The sequence below is a fragment of the Urocitellus parryii genome, chromosome 1 (assembly GCF_045843805.1).
Source record: "Urocitellus parryii isolate mUroPar1 chromosome 1, mUroPar1.hap1, whole genome shotgun sequence".
NCBI classification, from domain to species: Eukaryota; Metazoa; Chordata; class Mammalia; order Rodentia; family Sciuridae; genus Urocitellus; species Urocitellus parryii.
In genome coordinates this window covers 124,156,896-124,173,817 of record NC_135531.1, presented here as the reverse complement: position 1 = coordinate 124,173,817, position 16,922 = coordinate 124,156,896, and the positions used below count along the sequence as shown (strand labels likewise).

The window sequence follows — 16,922 nt, the reverse complement described above, 5'->3', positions numbered from 1 at the left end:
AGTCTCTGTGTCCTCTGTTCTGTACTATTGATCTATCAGTCTATTTTGGTGCCAATAACTATTTCTCTATAGTATAGTTTAACGTCTGATATAGTGAGGCCACCTGCTTCACCCTTCTTGCTAGGGATTGCTTTAGCTATTCTGGGTCTCTTATCAGATGGTATTTTGTTTACATTGGGAATCTGTTAATGTTGTCCTTCTGCTCAAAGGAGAGGTATTAGAACCCTGCAGGGGCATTATAAGCCTATAGGGTAAAAACAGCAACGCCTTGAATCCACAGAGCTAGAAAGGAAGGCACATGAGCAACATGAAAAGACAAGGGAAGAAAGTGCCCCAAGCACATCAGGATACCACATTATTAGAATCCATGGCCAGCACAGCAGATGAAATGACAGAGAAGGGGTTCAGGATGTATATAATTAAAATGTTCTATGAATTAAAAGTCGATACAAGAGAGCAAATACAGGCAGCAAAAGATTACTTCAGTAGGGAGATAGATGTTCTAAAGAAAAACCAAACAAAATCCTTGAAATGAAAGGAACAATAAACCAAATTTAAAGTTGAATTAAAAGTATCATCAACAGATTAGACCATTTGGAAGACGGGACCTCAGACAATGAAGACAAAATATATACTCTTGTAAAAAAAGTAGACCACACAGTGAAAAATGTTAAGAAACCATGAGCAGAACATTCAAGAAACATGGGATAGCATAAAAAGACCAAATTTAAGAGTTATAGAGGAAGGCTTAGAGTCTAAAACCAAAGGAATGAGCAATCTCTTCAACAAAATAATATCAGAAAATTTTCCAAACATGAAGAACAAATTGGAAAACCAAATTCAAGAGGCTTATAGGACACCAAAAGTGCAAAATCACAACAGATCCACACCAAGGCACATTATAATGAAAATGCCTAGTATACAGAATAAGGAGAGAATATTAAAAGCCACAAGAGAAAGGAATCAGATTACATATAGGGGGAAACCAATTAGGTTATGTGCAGACTTTTCAACCCAGACCCTAAGAACTAGAAGATCCTGAAACAAATATATAGAGAGCCCTTTAAGAAAATGGATGCCAACCAAGAATCTTGTATCCAGCAAAATTAAGCTTTAGGTTTGATGATGAAGTAAAACCTTCCATGGTAAACAAACGTCAAAAGAATTTACAGCTTTAGATAACCTGCACTACAGGACATCCTTAGCAAAATATTCTATGAAGAGGAAATGAAAAACAACAATGAAATTATTCTTAGTTGACTAATTAATGATATATTATAGAGCTCTGAATTGTCGAGCAAAGACTTTGATGTGTCTGACTTGTGATTTGAAGCAGGGTGGACATTCCTTATCCTTCACAACTTTGTTATAAATTCAGCTTGGCAGGTGGCACATGCCTGTAATCCCAGCAATTTGGGAGACTGAAGCAGGAGGATTGTAAGTTCAAAGCCAACTTTAGCGACTTAGCGGTGCTCTAAGCAACTTAGACCCTGTCTCAAAATAAAAAATTAAAAATGGGCTGGGGATATGACTCAGTGGTTAAACACCCCTGGGTTTAATCCCCAGTACCAAAAAAGAAAAAAAAATCTGTATAGCAAATAATAGGAACTAATACCTGATTTTAGTATATGTACTGTTAGTTAAAGGCTCATTCAAAAATAAAACAACAAATGATGGCTGCCAAGTTAAAGTAAATGGATCTATTGACTTTTTTCCAAGAAAAATGCAACATTGTATTGTAAAATTTCATTTTTGCTCTTGATTAGCAAAAATGGCTTATGATGATACCAGAGTTTTATCCATTCATGCTTAGTGGACACTTTGGTTGTTGCTACTTTATTCCTTGTGTTCTTGAGTATGTACTTGAAAATGATGTTTTCTAATGTTTTATACTTGCTTCTAGATGTGAGAGTTGTGTTTTATATCCTTACACGTGGTATTATCTTTTTCATTTATTTATTTTTTTGGTATTGAGAATTGAGGTACTTAACAACTGAGCCACATCCCAGCCCTTTTTATATTTTATTTAGAGATGGGGTCTCAACTGAGTTGCTAAGTGCCCAGCTAAGTTGCTGAGGCTGGTTTTGAACTTTTGATCCTCCTTCCTCAGCCTCCTGAGCCACTGGGATCACAGGCATGTGACACTGTGCCTGGCTATCTTTTTTATTTTAAACATTCATTAGGGTGCCAACCTTATTATCATTTTAAAAAATACAGTTTGTCAAAATTTAAAAACTTTTGTGCATCATAAGACATTATTGAAACAGTGAAAAGACAGCCTGCAAAATGGGAAAAAATGTTCGCAGATCATGCGTTTGAAAGAAATTAATTTCCAGAATATGTAAACAACTCAACAACAAAATACCAACCCTATTAAAATGTGGGCAAGTAGGGTTGGGGCTGGAGCTCAGTGGTAGCGCACTTGCCTGACATGTGTGAGGCACTGGGTTTGATTCTCAGCACCTTCTCAGCACCACATATAAGTAAATAAAATAAAGGTCTATCAACAACAACAAAAATATGGGTAAGTGACTTAAATAGACACTTCTCAGAAGAAGATATTCCAATGGCCAATAAGTGCAAAAAAGATGTTTGCAACATTGTTATTAGGGAAATAACTGCAAATCAAAGCACAGTGAAATACCACTTATGTATTAGGGTGCCAGTAAGGATGATAACACCAACAAAATGGAAAATAACAACTATTGATGAAAATGTGGAGAATTGGAATGCTTGTATACTCCTGTGGAATATATGGAGAACAGTACTGATGTTTTCTCTAAAAGTCTAAAGTTACCATTTAACTCAGTAATTTCACACCTAAGTATATATTCAGAGGAATCAAAAGCAGGTACTTAAAAGATTATCATCCAACAGTGCTTACTTATTAGAAATATAAAGTAGATTTTTCAGGGTGACTGATCACATCCACTACTGTTCTAAATTCTGTTGCCAGATCCCATTAGCGTTCCTTTCACAGAGCGGTCCCCTTTAATAGTCATGTAGCGTTTTCAAAACCTGTTCCTCCAACTTTTTTCTCTTATTTATTTATTTGTCTGTTTATTTGTTTATTTATTTATGGTGGTGGTGGTGGTGGTGGTAGTAAGGGTGTTGTTGGAGACTTAACCCAGGGCCTCATGCATTCTGACTACACTGTCTCACTTAGTTGTACCCCTAGCTTCTATTTATGCATTATAAAATCTGTTAAGCAGAAGTGGACAAGGCAAGAGATGTGGAAAGATTCCCAAGGCCCATCCTATTTGCTCTTTTATACCTTTAGTGGAATTTTTATTTGTAAAGAACTATCTTTTGTAAGGAAATACGTTGATATGATGATTTATGAAATTTTTAATTCTATCTACCTTCAAACATTCATAGAAGTATATTTTGTGTTCTTACGTTATATAATAAATTTACATTTTATTTCATTTTATTGGGAAAATAGAGTATTAGGGGAAATGGCAGAAAACAGTATCAAGATTCACCTAATCAGAAGAAAAGAACAAACGGTGTCCATAGCCAGCCACCAAAGCAGCAGAATCCCTTGATGGTAAGAATTATGGCACAAATGCTAATATAGTTCATTCTGAGAGTGGAACAATGGGCATTGTCAATGCACATTAATGTTTTTGTGTTGTTATTTTGATACATTAGTAGGATTTTTATGGAAGTAAATTAGGCACTCTTGTATTCATGCACAAAAAATTTTATTTGGTTGCTCTTAATTATAGACTTAAACAACACTGATTCAGTTGTACGTATAATTTTTTGCTTTTTAGATGGTTATTTACATTGATTTTGGGGTTGGTGTACCAGGGATTGAATTCAGGGGCAGTAACCACTGAGCCACACCCCCAGCCCTATTTTGTAATTATTTAGAGACAGGGTCTCACTGAGTTGCTTAACGCCTCTCCCTTGCTGAGGCTGACTTTGAACTTGTGATCCTCCTTTCTCGTCTTCCCGAGCTGCTGGAATTACTGGTGTGCGCCACCATGCCCGGATACATTGATTTTCATGCCATGAAAACAAGAGTTAGACTTCTCTAGAGCAATCCTTTGGCTGTTACTCTGTCTATATTTTCAAAAAGAATAATCTATTAATATTTTTTCAATTTAAACTTTTCAGTGGATCTTTAAAAGCATAAAAACTGTATGTACTTATGGATTACCATGTGATGTATTCATACATGTATACACAAAACAAATGTTCAAATCAGGTTAAACAAATCTCTCTCTCAAACATCTGTCTGCTTTTCTTCATAGTGAAAAAACACTCCTTCCAACACACACACATATATATATATGTAAGTTGTATTTGGACACAATATTTTATTTATTTTTTGTGGTGCTGAGGATTGAACCCAGCGCCTCGCACATGTTAGGTGAGCGTTCTGCTACTGAGCCCCAGCCCCTCCTTCCAACTTTTTGAAATATATTTTATATTATCAATATCTATGGGCTTAGTCCTGTCTAGTTGTATCCATTGATCAACTTTTTTGCATCCCTCTGTTCCCCCATTACTCTCCCCAGCCTCCAACGAGTCTACTCTCAACTTCTTTTTGTGAAATTAACTTTTTTGTAATTCATTAATTTATTGAAATTAAAAATTTGGTAGAACGTCAGTGTTTTTTTTTCCTTGTCCAAGTTGATAGTTTAGAAAATTAAACACTAATAGCTAGTGACATTGTCATTAAACTAGGTCTAAAGACAAATAACTGAACATTTTAAGGCATTACCTTTCATTCTTAATTTGTGCTTCAGAAGGTAATTAATAATGTCCTTGCTTATTTCTTTTGTAAATCCTAATGTTATTGTGCTTGATTTTTCTTTTTGTAGTTTTACCTGTTTTTCATTTCTTGAGGAAAGTGGATGATAATAGTAATCCAAATTTTTAGCAAAAAAAAATTTTCCTGAATTCCTTGAGTGTAATTTATTTGACTTGGGGTGTAATGACTCCTCCAGTAAAGATAAAGATACATTAAAGACCAGTTTAGTATCAAAACTTTTTACTCTCTTAGGGCTGGGGATGTATCTCCATGGTAGAGTGCTTGCCTGCATGTACAAGGTCCTGGGTTCAACCCCTCGTACTGCAAAATACAAAAACAAACAAACAAAAAAAGAAACAAGTCATTTGCTCTCTTATTTAACTGTAGTCTGATTAAAAAAAAAAAATACTGGAAAGAACAAAATAATCTTAATTGATGATCAGAATACTTCTAATAAAATTCAACATCTAACAAAAGCTAGGCGAGTATTTCTTAATGATAATATTGTACAACTCAAAGTATAAATTTAACTATCAGTCAAAAATTTTTACTGGCTTTTCTTTTTGAAAATGTCACAAAGGACTCAAATTTGTCTGGAAAATTTGAATAGGTTTAAAAGTTTTAGAAAAGAGAACAAGTATATGAACAGTTTGTAAGAGAAGAAATAAAAATAACTAATACACATAAGAAAAGTGTTAAGTGTTCAAAGAGGAGTTTTACCTATATCAAAAGCCTTATCTCATTTCCTTAGAAGGGGAATTTAAAGAAGAATTTCATAATAATGAAAATATGGAACAAGTACGAGATCTAAGAAGATGATATTAACTGCTGTATTGTAGATAGATGCAGTAGACTATCATTGAATCAGTAAAATCTAAATATGTACTTATAGAAAAAAGATTTTGTTCATAATGTGACCTTTTTAACATTAAAAAAGTTTTTGTAGTTGTAGATGGACAGTTAAATAAACAAAAATATTTAGGCTTGGGGGGCGGGGGGCAGGGAGATGGGGGGAGAAGCCACTGAGGGCTGAGGTGTAGATCAGTGCCAAAGCACATGCTGTTATATGCAGAATCCTGGGTTTAATCTCCAGTTCCAATAAAGAAAAGACCCCCCCCCCCAAAAAAAAAACAGTGAGAGAATGGAAATGGTAATTGCATTCCTGTTTAATTCTCTCACTGAGAAATTTGGTAATATATCTCCTTATTTTTAAGAAGTGCAAATAATTGGAGACTGTTTTGTATATGTGAGTGTGTTTGTGGTTTTTGTTTTGTTTTGATAGAAATGTGAAAAGAGACTGCATCCACGAAAACTTCAGGATAACTTTGAAACAGGCAAGTTGTTTTCTGTTTTTTTCAAGAATCTGTCTTGTGGGGTTTGGTTTGTTTGCCTGATTTTTTTAAGGTTATATAATGAACTGATAGTTAAAACAGGAAGAATTGCATATATTCTTTAGAGAGTTCCTATATGTGGAGTTCTCTATAAACTGTCTAAAATGAATTAATTTAAATGATCAAGATGAAATTATTTGCCCTTTATACTATTTCTTTTGTGAATGTGAAGTCTCTGTGCTATGCCTGAGTATGTGAAAAATTGCTTATGTGTTAGTGGGAGAATAGAAAGGGCCAAGTTATTGTAAAGGTACAGAAACCTCATTGTCACATGTACATAAAAACACTAAGTTCACAAGCACATATATTCTCCCTTTTTTGAAGGTATTGAGGATCTTTTTAAGGTGGTTCCATGGATAGAACTGTCATTTAGAAGTGCGGTGTGCTGTTTTTGAAGTGTTTGAAATTTGCTGTGCTATGCATTTATTCATCTTAATTTAAGGCTTTCTTAGGAAAGTTAAGAAATCAAAAATATTCTTTATCTTATTTTTATGTTAATGTCTATAATTTTAGCAAGATAAAAAGCTACTATTATGGAAAGTTAAGGTTAACTATGAAGTAGGATTTATCATCACATTTTAGTTTGATGTAGTCTCCTTTATTTTTGCTTTTGGTGTCCTGTCCAAAAAGTTAAGCTTTTTTTCTGTCTTTCCTTCCAGAAGTGCTACAGTTTAGGGTTTTTACATTTAAGTCTTTAATCTGTTTCAAGTTCATTTTTATGTATGGCATAATAGATGGGTATGAATATATTAAACTTTGGGTTGTCTTGAGAAAGAAGTATAAAAGGATTCTTGTTTTGAGAATCCTGATATTTAGACCTCTTGCCTCAGCTTCTTAATGTCCTTTCCAGACCTGATTTCCTGGTTAGGTCCCTGCTATATTTAAAAACTAAACAGAACCAAATAACAGCAAAACCAAATAAATTGCAGTTTTGTTATACTCTGATTTTGGAAAAAAATTTTTTTCATTCAGTATATTGAAGACTGAGGAGTAACTTCTTTTTTTTTTTTTTTTTAGTTGTAGATGGACACAATACTTTTATTTTATTTATTTATATGTGGTGCTAAGGATCGAACCCAGGGCCTCACACATGCGAGGCAAGCGCTGTACCACTGAGCCCAGCCCTAGCCCCCTGAGTAACTTATTTTTCTGTAATTGTAATCTTTACAATTTTTCCATTGTAACTGATTTTCACATTGCTTCTATTTTGAGCTTTCGAGAAGCTCTTGATATTTTTGCACAGAATGCAAATGAATATAATAGGTAAAATTGTGTCCATTTTAAAAACAAGGGAATGCTGAGGGATTTTGAGAATTTATATAGAAATAATCAATAATTAGAAATTCAGTTGACGAAAAGGAAATATTTTGGTGGTTCTGCTTAGGTTAGAGTGTGGAAAGATAAACATTCTGCATGAATTTCTTTGTAACAAAGGTAAAGGGTCATGTTTTCTTAACTGAGTTACTAAGATTATTTATTTTGTTTCCTAAGCAGATGCTGTATATGACCTGCCTTGTTCCAGTGAAGACCAGTTACTAGAACATGTTGAGGGACAGTCTGTGGCATGTAATGGACATTGCAAGTTCCCCTTTTCATCCAGAACTTTTTTGAGTTTCAAGTTTGACCATAATGCTATAATGAAAATCTTGGACCTTTGATAGCAACAGATGTATTATAGAAGTCCCAAGCCAAGATCAGAGACCTGTTGTATTTGAGCGGGTGTCTCCTCAAGCCTTACCTTTCTCAGGTGTTTTAAAGAAATGCAGGGAGGCAGTGTTTCTGAAAGGATTTTCTGTGCAGAAGAGTAGAAAGAAGCATGAGTTTGCACTGTAAATGCAGTTATAATCTTTTAAACAGTTTTACCTTTTCAGTGTTTGAAACAAGTGTAATTTTTTTTTGGAGGGCTTTTTTTTTTTTCCTGTGTGACTGGGTCTTATTTTTTCTGGTCAAGAAAATAGTGTTTGAGAAATCAATTAGCCAAGGTAATGGGAATGCTTCATCTACCCATTACAGTGATTGCAATAATCGTTTACTTGTATTGAAATTTTTAAAAAGAAACTTAAAATATCCAATTATTAAATGAACATAAAAGCTGAAATGTCTCAAATGTTGAGATTGCAAACCATCTGTCTTGGTGGCATTTTATTTCTCTGCTTCTGACCACTGAGGCTAATTCTCCTTTGCTTAGAGTTTTGTTGAAAGGAGTTATTCAGAGCCAACATCTTTAATATAATATTCATGTGCAAAATGAACTCATAGCACTTCATAAGGATAAAATTGGCAGCTTGGAGGAGGGATTCAGTTGAGGGGGAGTTGATGCTGTAATTTTGAGTTGTGCTGGATACATTCAATAAACCTGTGAGTGCTGGAGCAGAAAGCAAGGAGGCAAGGGCCCAGTAAGTATTTGGGATTATGTTTTTACCATCCTGCCTCCAACCCTTTACCATTGTATAATGATTTTGTTCGTGTGAAAATTTCTGATATATTCCAGTTGTGTAAATATGTATGGAAAAATTGACATTAGTTTTACATTGCATATCTGTGTGATCTATGGAAATTGATGTTATATTAGGTTCCAATTTTCAGTAGAACAAAGTGAAATGCTTTTATTGGCATGCTGAAACCCCTGAATGATGGGCATCAGAAGCAGACGGGGTGTCCAGTTTACCAAGAACAAATAAAGCATTTCACTAAGGCAAGATCAGAACATGAAAGTAACATACATAACTCACTCCTAGGAATGTATTTTGCTCCTTTCGGATTCTTAAATCCAAATAAGGATGGCAGTAGCCATTTTGAGAAGAATTTTCAGCTATAACTGAGGACAATCACCTGAGCTTTAAGTAGGAGATACATTTTGGCTGCATCTGACCTCATTGAAGATAATTCTTGGGGGTGGGGGTGAGGGACAGTTTGAGTCTATGTGTGTGTGTCTGTCATATGGGTTTTGATCTTTTTGTTTGTTTTACAAGTGGTATCCACAAAATATTTTCTGCTTATAAATGTTACTGTAGAAATCTTTATTCTGTATAGGTAGCCTATTTAATTAGAGGTTCTGCTTAACCTGTAGAACTTTTAAAAGGGGGGCTATTGTAAGGATTCACTTTGTATTATTACTTGGCTTTAGATTTTAAGTGACTTGATTTTAAAGGAGAAATTCTATTTATTAATGAAAGTGTCATTCTCGGTGCTAAGCAGGAGAATTCATGTTGCTAGCAGTGTTTTGAGAATTAGGTTATCCATAATCCTGCATCTTTTAATGTGACTAATTTGTGAATCCTTATGTGACCTTTGCTTTTTAATGCATTATATGATTGCATTTGGAAGCTCTTACTATTCTTTTCAGAAATACAGCTGCTTTGCTCGGGTCTCCTTGAGCCATATTTATAGTTGGTCCAAGCATTCCAGATTTCTGTTAAATCATTAAGGAAGTGAAAACAGTTTGCCTGGCAGATGAATCATTTTTCACTTGTTTACTATCATCTGGAAACCATTTAATTTTTAGTGGTTTTTTTTTTTGTGTGTGTGTGTGTGTGTCTTTTTTTTTTTTAAATGAGTGCTTGATCAGTCCTTCTGGTGCCTATAGGTTTAGACTTTTTAGCTCTCAATACTAAAGCATAAGAGATCAGAGTTATCAGAAGTATGGACTTTGTGGTTGAGTATTTTCAGGAACCAACAAATTTTCTTTAATTACAATAGTTATTGCTGTTGTGCTGCTTCATTTAATGCACTGTGGAACAAACTTAAGGGAATGGTTGGTATGTGATTATGATAACTTAGGCTCTCCTGACAGTATAAGGTTAACATGTTAAATGATGAGTTAAATTTTATGTGAATGATGTGACTTAACTATGCAGAAAGTATTTAAGTTGGATGTACCTGTTTGTTGTACTTATTCCCTCTCATTGTTCAGGTTACCTTGAGACAGGCCATGCTTAGCACAGGACTAGATTTTCTCCTTTTGGGATACTTAAGTATGGTTTGAGGAAATCAGATGATAAAGTAGTATGCTGAATATGCAATAATTTCCTTCTATTGAGTGCTGCATTTTAAGAAGCTAAATGAGAAGAGTAGCTATGTTGGCTTCACTATGTTTCATGTATTTGAAAGATAGATAGGTCTTTGAATTCACTTTTTAAATGTTCCAACCACATGTTCCAGGGTGCAGTGCACTGTGAATTTTCATTTTTTAAAATTTTGTAGGTGCTTTTATGTGTAACTTCAATGATTTATAGTTTAGATTAATAATGTTAATACATGTTAAATGAATTGTTTTTATACTTAGTCATTGTAATCCAAAAGATAAGGGTATGGTTTACATGTTTTTCACAAGTTTTTATTAAGAAATAGCAAACAAATGGTCTTAGGATTTCAAATAGGCATGCCCTTTGGAGACATGAACATTTGGAGAGGTCTGAGAATCTAATAGTTCTGTTAGCATGGGTGGAATTTGATTAAAATTAAGCTTGTTTGAATTAGTACATAAAGGATAAAGTCTCCCAGTGCTATCAGAGACATTGCTTTTTTGAGCTTTGAATATCATTATTTTTGTAATATGTATCCATTAGTAAATACAAATAATGAAGATATATAGCAGAATTAATTTTATGCTATAAGATTAGGTTGTACTCTTTCTTTTTGAAGGCTTTAATAATTTGTAATGTCGAAAACTCCATACTAAGTGAATGACATTCATCCACTATAGGAATTTTTAAATTCCTTTCTACTACTCAACATATTGTGTTCTCTAGAAAAGTTAAGATCTGTGTGCATGTGTGCACTAAAATCATTTCATTTCCTATTCCCTCACTTATATAGTCTTTCTTAGGTTTCCTTTTTTTTGTTTTTTTAACTCCCAACATTTAGTTAACTTAGTAAGTAGAGCAAAATCAATTATAAAAAATTAGACTTTTTGCCAAGTTGTTCTTACTATGTTACTTCTATTTACTTTTTATTTTTGTACTGGTGGACCTTTCTGCTCAGAGATTGTTTTGATTAACATTTATTGTGTCTCTGTATTCTCTGAGGCAGTATTTTCTTTGTATATGAATCATAGCTATTCATTAACACTTCCTCATGATCTTGACTTTTTTCTAGCCTGGGGGAAGGGGTTCATGTGTATTGTAACTTTAAATTGATGATAAACAAGATAACCATTGTTTTGTTTGAAGGTATTTTTAACCTTTATGTACCTGTCTTAATGAAACAACAGTTTTGTTAACCTTAGTTGCTCATTTCTTCCCTCCTAAAACTTTAAAGTGCATTTGTATAGTTGCCAAAAATCCTAAAAATGAGCTTAAGATGGGCCTTCTCAGCATCTTTTTTCTTCTTAGAATTGAATTACTCTTGAAATCTATCTGCCTGTCAGAAGGTGGCAGATTGCAAATGGGCAGTACAAGCTTTGTCCTGTGCTTTCAAAGTAGAATTCTGGATTGCACATTCTAAAATTGATAATAGATTAGTATTATAGAACAAAAGTGCCCTGAAAAGAAAAGAGAACTATAGTTGCTGGGCAGAGTATAAGGAGGACATTGTAGAATATATATCAATCCTTGAGTGCTATATGATGCATCAAGCCTAAGCATAGTCTAATATATATACACACACACACATATATATATATATATGGCCATTGCCAAGCATTTTCTAACCCTGAATAAACTTATTTTTTCCGTAGTATGATTGCCAAGCAATCCAGTGAATCTAAAGGAATTTCTCTCACTTTAAAGACCAGTGTTTGGGAGTCTGGTCCTTTCTGTGCTGTATCATTGCAGAACTCCAGCCACTCTGAAGTGCACTGCTTTCTTATAGGAAAGGGAGGTAACCCAGAGTGCATACAGCTATAGCCAGCTGTATGTGGCAGCTATACATTTGTCCTGAATGCTTATTCATTTCTTATCAACTAGTTTCCTTGTGGCAAATAGCATTTATTATTGAAATAGTCCATAAGTAGTGAAAATAATGAAGTTAATTCTCTTAAGTGGGAGTAAAGTATTGACTTCTACCAGCAGAATTATTCAGACTTTAGCATGAAGTACAAAGAAGTGTATAAAAAACAACTGTGATAAAATGTAAACGTTTTTTCTTGAAAAGTATTCATAATGGAATTTCTCATCTGGGTCCCAGATTAATGAAATCACCAGTCAAGAGATTACATTTACCTTGGGTCTTCTGTAATTAGCAGAGGGGATGATCTGTATATATTAGTAGCTTGAAAGCACAATCTAAAAGAAATTAACCTTCATAAGGTGTCTGCATTATCTGAGTAGTGTTGGTCAAGGGAACTCTGGGGAAAGAGATTGAATGCAGAAATGCAAGTGTGTGTGATTTTGTCTCCTCCTCATACTTTAGTCCTTTAGGCCAGGAAAACATTAAGGCTCTGAATATATGTTTGCTGCAGGTAGTTGTGTATTTTTCCTTATTGACTCGTCTGCTGAGTGCCATTTAAAAAAAAAAATTGTTTCTAATACTTGGTGTGGCTGGCCAGGAAGTCATTGAGGTCCACACATACACACATGCGCACACACACACAAACACACACACACACCTTCCCCATTTTTTCCTGGTGACTTTTCCCTTCATCTTTTTCTTTGTGCTATATCCCATTTGGCCACTGTGAGAACTTGCAAGTAGTGATTACATTTTGCCTTCTGAAGATGACTTCACTTTGACACTTGGGCCACAAGCAGATAGAAGTCTGTGAACACTTGTGCTCTTTTGAGTCTTGATGCATGTAGTTGACATATTGATTTGAGAGAAGAAAACTGTGGTTCCAAGGTGAAATGAGCAGTATTTGCTGATTCTCGATCTTCAAGAGGTCCTAGGTAACATTCTTAGGATAGTAGACTTTTTGAGGTAAAGTGTAACATTTTAATTTAATCTACTTTGAATGAATTGGATCTAAGGTTCTAAAACAATCTAACAGCTACAAACTAGTGAAGACTTGGGGCACAATTCTACATTCTTCGTTATTTCTCAAGCTTTAAGGAATTAGCATATGCTTTTATGATATTTAGGAATAAACTATGGGTGGCAGAAAATGAAAGCAAATTAAGGTTCTCTACTGTGAATGAAATTTAGCAATGTAATATCTTTTCCTTAGTAGTTTGGTTGATTAGATGTGTTAATACTTTTGGAACATATGAGTGGCTGTGGACTTGCACTCTTCATGCACTGATAGAAAAGCACAAGACATATCTGCAAGAATTTCTTTGTGCATTTCACTACTGTCCTACAGCACTGCTGTCTCTGTGGTCCATTTTAGGTTTATGTTTGGATGTTGCACAAGTAACTGTTAATGTCAAATGCAAGTGTCCAAAGAAATGAGCCTTTAATTTTACTTTTTGTTTGAATTTAGGACAGGAGACGGCTAACCTGACTTATACTTTAAATAGTAACAACTTTCTCTTTAGTAACAATTAGGAAAGGACAATAAAATCACAAACCATTTTGGTTTATATATTTTCTCTCTTAAAATTATTTTTGAAGTTTATTAGCTTAAAATCTTTTTAAAAATCATCTCTGATAGGCATTGACTCATCCTTGTTCTGTGTATGATTTTCTCTCTTGGCTTTAATGAAACTTTAAAACAATCATTTCAGAAAGATTAATCAGATGGAATAATGTTCATGTATTAGCTAGCTTAAGTGAAATGTAAGACTGTCTTTCATCTAACCAAAATAAGGTGTATGGTTTCATTTGGGTGAGAAAGGGAATGAGAATTGCTTTTTTAAAAAAATACATACATACTGTGCCTGTTTCTAAAACGAGATTTGAAGTGGCTTTTTACATTATGCTGTGAAGACTAGGTAATGTTCAAGGAAGATATATAGTCTTAACACATTTTCCTTGAGACTAAGTTTTAGTCTGAAAAAGGGAAAGATATTTATGCTGTGTCATGTTAAGCAAAATATTTGGAACCTACAAAAGCTGGTAGACATGGGGCTGGGGCTCAGCAGGAGAGCGCTCGCCTAACATGCGTGAGGCACTGGGTTCTATCCTCAGCACCACATAAAGTAAAATAAAGACATTGTGTCCACTATAACTAAAAAATAAATACTTTTTAAAAAGCTGGTAGACAAAAATTTGAAATGGTTTCATTGAAAACATGGTATTCAGTGAGAACTGGACTTTAGGGTAAATGTGCTAACTAAATAGATTTGTAAACTTTATTTCTTCAGTAATCATTATTGTCATGCAAAATGATTTAACATTTAATTTTCGCCTAAATTATAGCACTCACTGTTGTATTACTTTACCTTATAGGACATTTTAATGCTTGGAGAATGACTGTAAGTATATACCCTTTAAGTGATTCTGTCTATAGTAGTGATAAAGTTCTTACTGCTTTTTGATTAATTGTCAAAACTTTTAGGGAGAACTAAAAAGGAACCCAAAGTACCAGTGGGGTTTATCTTGGAGTTTAAAGAATTTGAAACATTTAGAGCAGATTTGTTTTTTCTGGATTTATTTTACTCTGAGGTTCAACAATAGCTTTGTTTTTTCCTTCAGTGTTAATGAAAGGAAAAGGACTGAATTTCACTTATATTGGGTATAACTGTCATAAATAAAAGATTTTTGAGACTCATGTTTGTGAGTTGGAGTTTGTTTGCAGGAGCATTGTACTTCCAAAGATGTTTGTTTTCTGTACCTTCCACTGAGAAAATGAATTGATGACTTAATAGTTATTATGCTCTAATTTTTGAAAGTATTTTGATGTAAATAGCACCAATTTAGAAATTGAAAACCTTACTATAAAAACCAATAATGAAGGTTACTCATATACTGGCTTTCTGTAAAACATTAGGCTATTTGTAAAACAATACCAATAAAATTGGCTCTTTGAGCAGTTTTAGTTACTACCTTGTTTCTGCTGTTAATTGTTACTGCAGGTTCTGAGTTTTCATTTTGGACCAATGAAAATCGATGAATATAGGATATATATAAAATAAGGTTATGTTTACATAATGGGAAGAAATATTAAATGTTCAATGTCTCTGCAAAAATGAAAATGGAAAACTTGTATTTATTTCTCATTTTAAACCACATTTTTTTTTTACTTTAAAGCAAGATTATAGTGGCAGGCTTGAGATGTGAACCTGCTAATGTACAATTCATCAGTTCTTTAAATATGTGCTAGAACCAGGCTTTGTGATAAAATGATTGTCCTTGGATCCCAGGGGAGAAAGAAATATATTCTTCTCTGTTAAAGACCTCAGTTATGTGATGTGAACTAGTATATAATGCTGTTATTATCAAAGGTACTTTGCTCCTATAGTGAAAAATTGATACATGCTATAAAGCTGCTTCCTATCTTGTAGGCATAGTCTTGTATGACTTCCTTGTACTTTTAGTTCTGTGTTATCATCCCTGTACCAGTAATCTTTAAAAGGGAAAAGAGATCCTTCAGTAGATGATTTTGGCATAAATGGAAAGTCAAGGAAGTGGCTAAATAATAAAATTTGGTGATAAACGTTTCTTTGGCTGTTGGTGGTTTGATCTAGCCTTAATCCTACCCCTTACTTTGACTAAGTCACTTTATCAAATCTTATATTAAATATTCACGTTTAATAGTTAACAGAAGGACAGTCTTATCCTTTAATTAAAACAAAGTACAGTGTGGAATTAGAAATATTTATTCAGAATATAAGAATGTTTGTAAAATATTATAAATGTCTCTGTATAAATAAATGGAGTTTTTTTTTAAACAATTCTATATCAAATAACACAAAGTAGCTATTTTACAGCAGCTAAAACTAAAGGCATCTGGAAACATTTAAAGCATACAAGTGAAGAATCTAAAAATTACAAGGTATAGTACAGTGTTAAGTAGCAACTTTAAAATGAGACTTTCAGTACAAACAGCAGAACAATACTGACAAATGCAAATTTAGTCACATGTGCTTTAATAACTGGCAGTACATTCAAGCAGGTTTTTCTAATAATTCAAGTGGTATAAAAGCACATTTTCAAATAATAAGAAACTTAAAATCTCATGCAAAGTAAGTAATAGTCTTGACAAGATGTCTACAAACTGATTAGAAATAGGAAAGAAGTGAACATGTTTCATAATCTTTGCATTAGGTTCAAACAAAAGCACATTATTAAGAGTTCTCAATTTACTTGGAGTGCTGACACGAGCACTGTAAGTGAATACTAGGAGTTCTACAAACAGAATATTTTCCCACATGAATTTGATTAGGAAAAAGTGCAAAAGCAAATGACAGAGCAAGAACTATTTAAGCAGGGAATCCATGTGAATGTGATGTAATTCTACATAAAATTGGTCTGTTCTGCTGAACTCCTATTTCAGATGATTAGCAGATGAAAAGATGGAAAGATGAAGTACTAAATCAAGGATGTACTACTAATCCAACAGCAGTTGCTATTTCTGGGACCAAATGGTGTTTGTCTTGTGCACATGCAAAATCCCACTCAGATGTAATGTGGTGAGAGTCTTATAATCTACTATAACTTATGGTTGTCTGCATGTCAAACACATTTCCTCTACACAGGCATTAGAAGAATAAGAATACACAAACAGCTTCTATTCAATTTTTGTACCTTTTCCACTTGTTTATATTTTTAAACAGCAACTTAGTGCTTAGTGGTGCTGTGGTGATAGCAGCCAGCAATACATTAATTGATAATTCTAGTTCCAATTCTTAGTTCTTGGCAGCCAAGGCATGTTTCTTAGAGTTAACTTCAAGTGTGTGAAGTGAGGTACTTTAGAAGGGCTCAGGTTCAGTGCTAATTTCAATTATGGA

At 33.8% G+C, this 16,922-nt stretch overlaps 1 protein-coding gene across 2 annotated transcripts in view; it reads left to right on the top strand.

Annotated features, from left to right (window-relative positions):
* Window positions 1–15,579, top strand: part of Dcp2 (decapping mRNA 2) — a 45,404-nt gene extending 29,825 nt beyond the window's left edge. The window contains exons 9-12 of one of the 2 annotated variants that reach the window (XR_003300017.2): window positions 3,446–3,550; window positions 6,048–6,099; window positions 7,651–8,552; window positions 14,422–15,579. Coding sequence is in view for 1 of the 2 variants with exons in the window: in XM_026380347.2 (XP_026236132.1) it covers window positions 3,446–3,550; window positions 6,048–6,099; window positions 7,651–7,814 (321 nt within the window). In the remaining variant the exon portion in view is untranslated. Of the gene's footprint in view, window positions 1–3,445; window positions 3,551–6,047; window positions 6,100–7,650 lie in introns of both variants that reach the window. The other variant, XM_026380347.2, reaches the window with a different exon arrangement.
* Window positions 15,580–16,922: the final 1,343 nt, after the last annotated feature.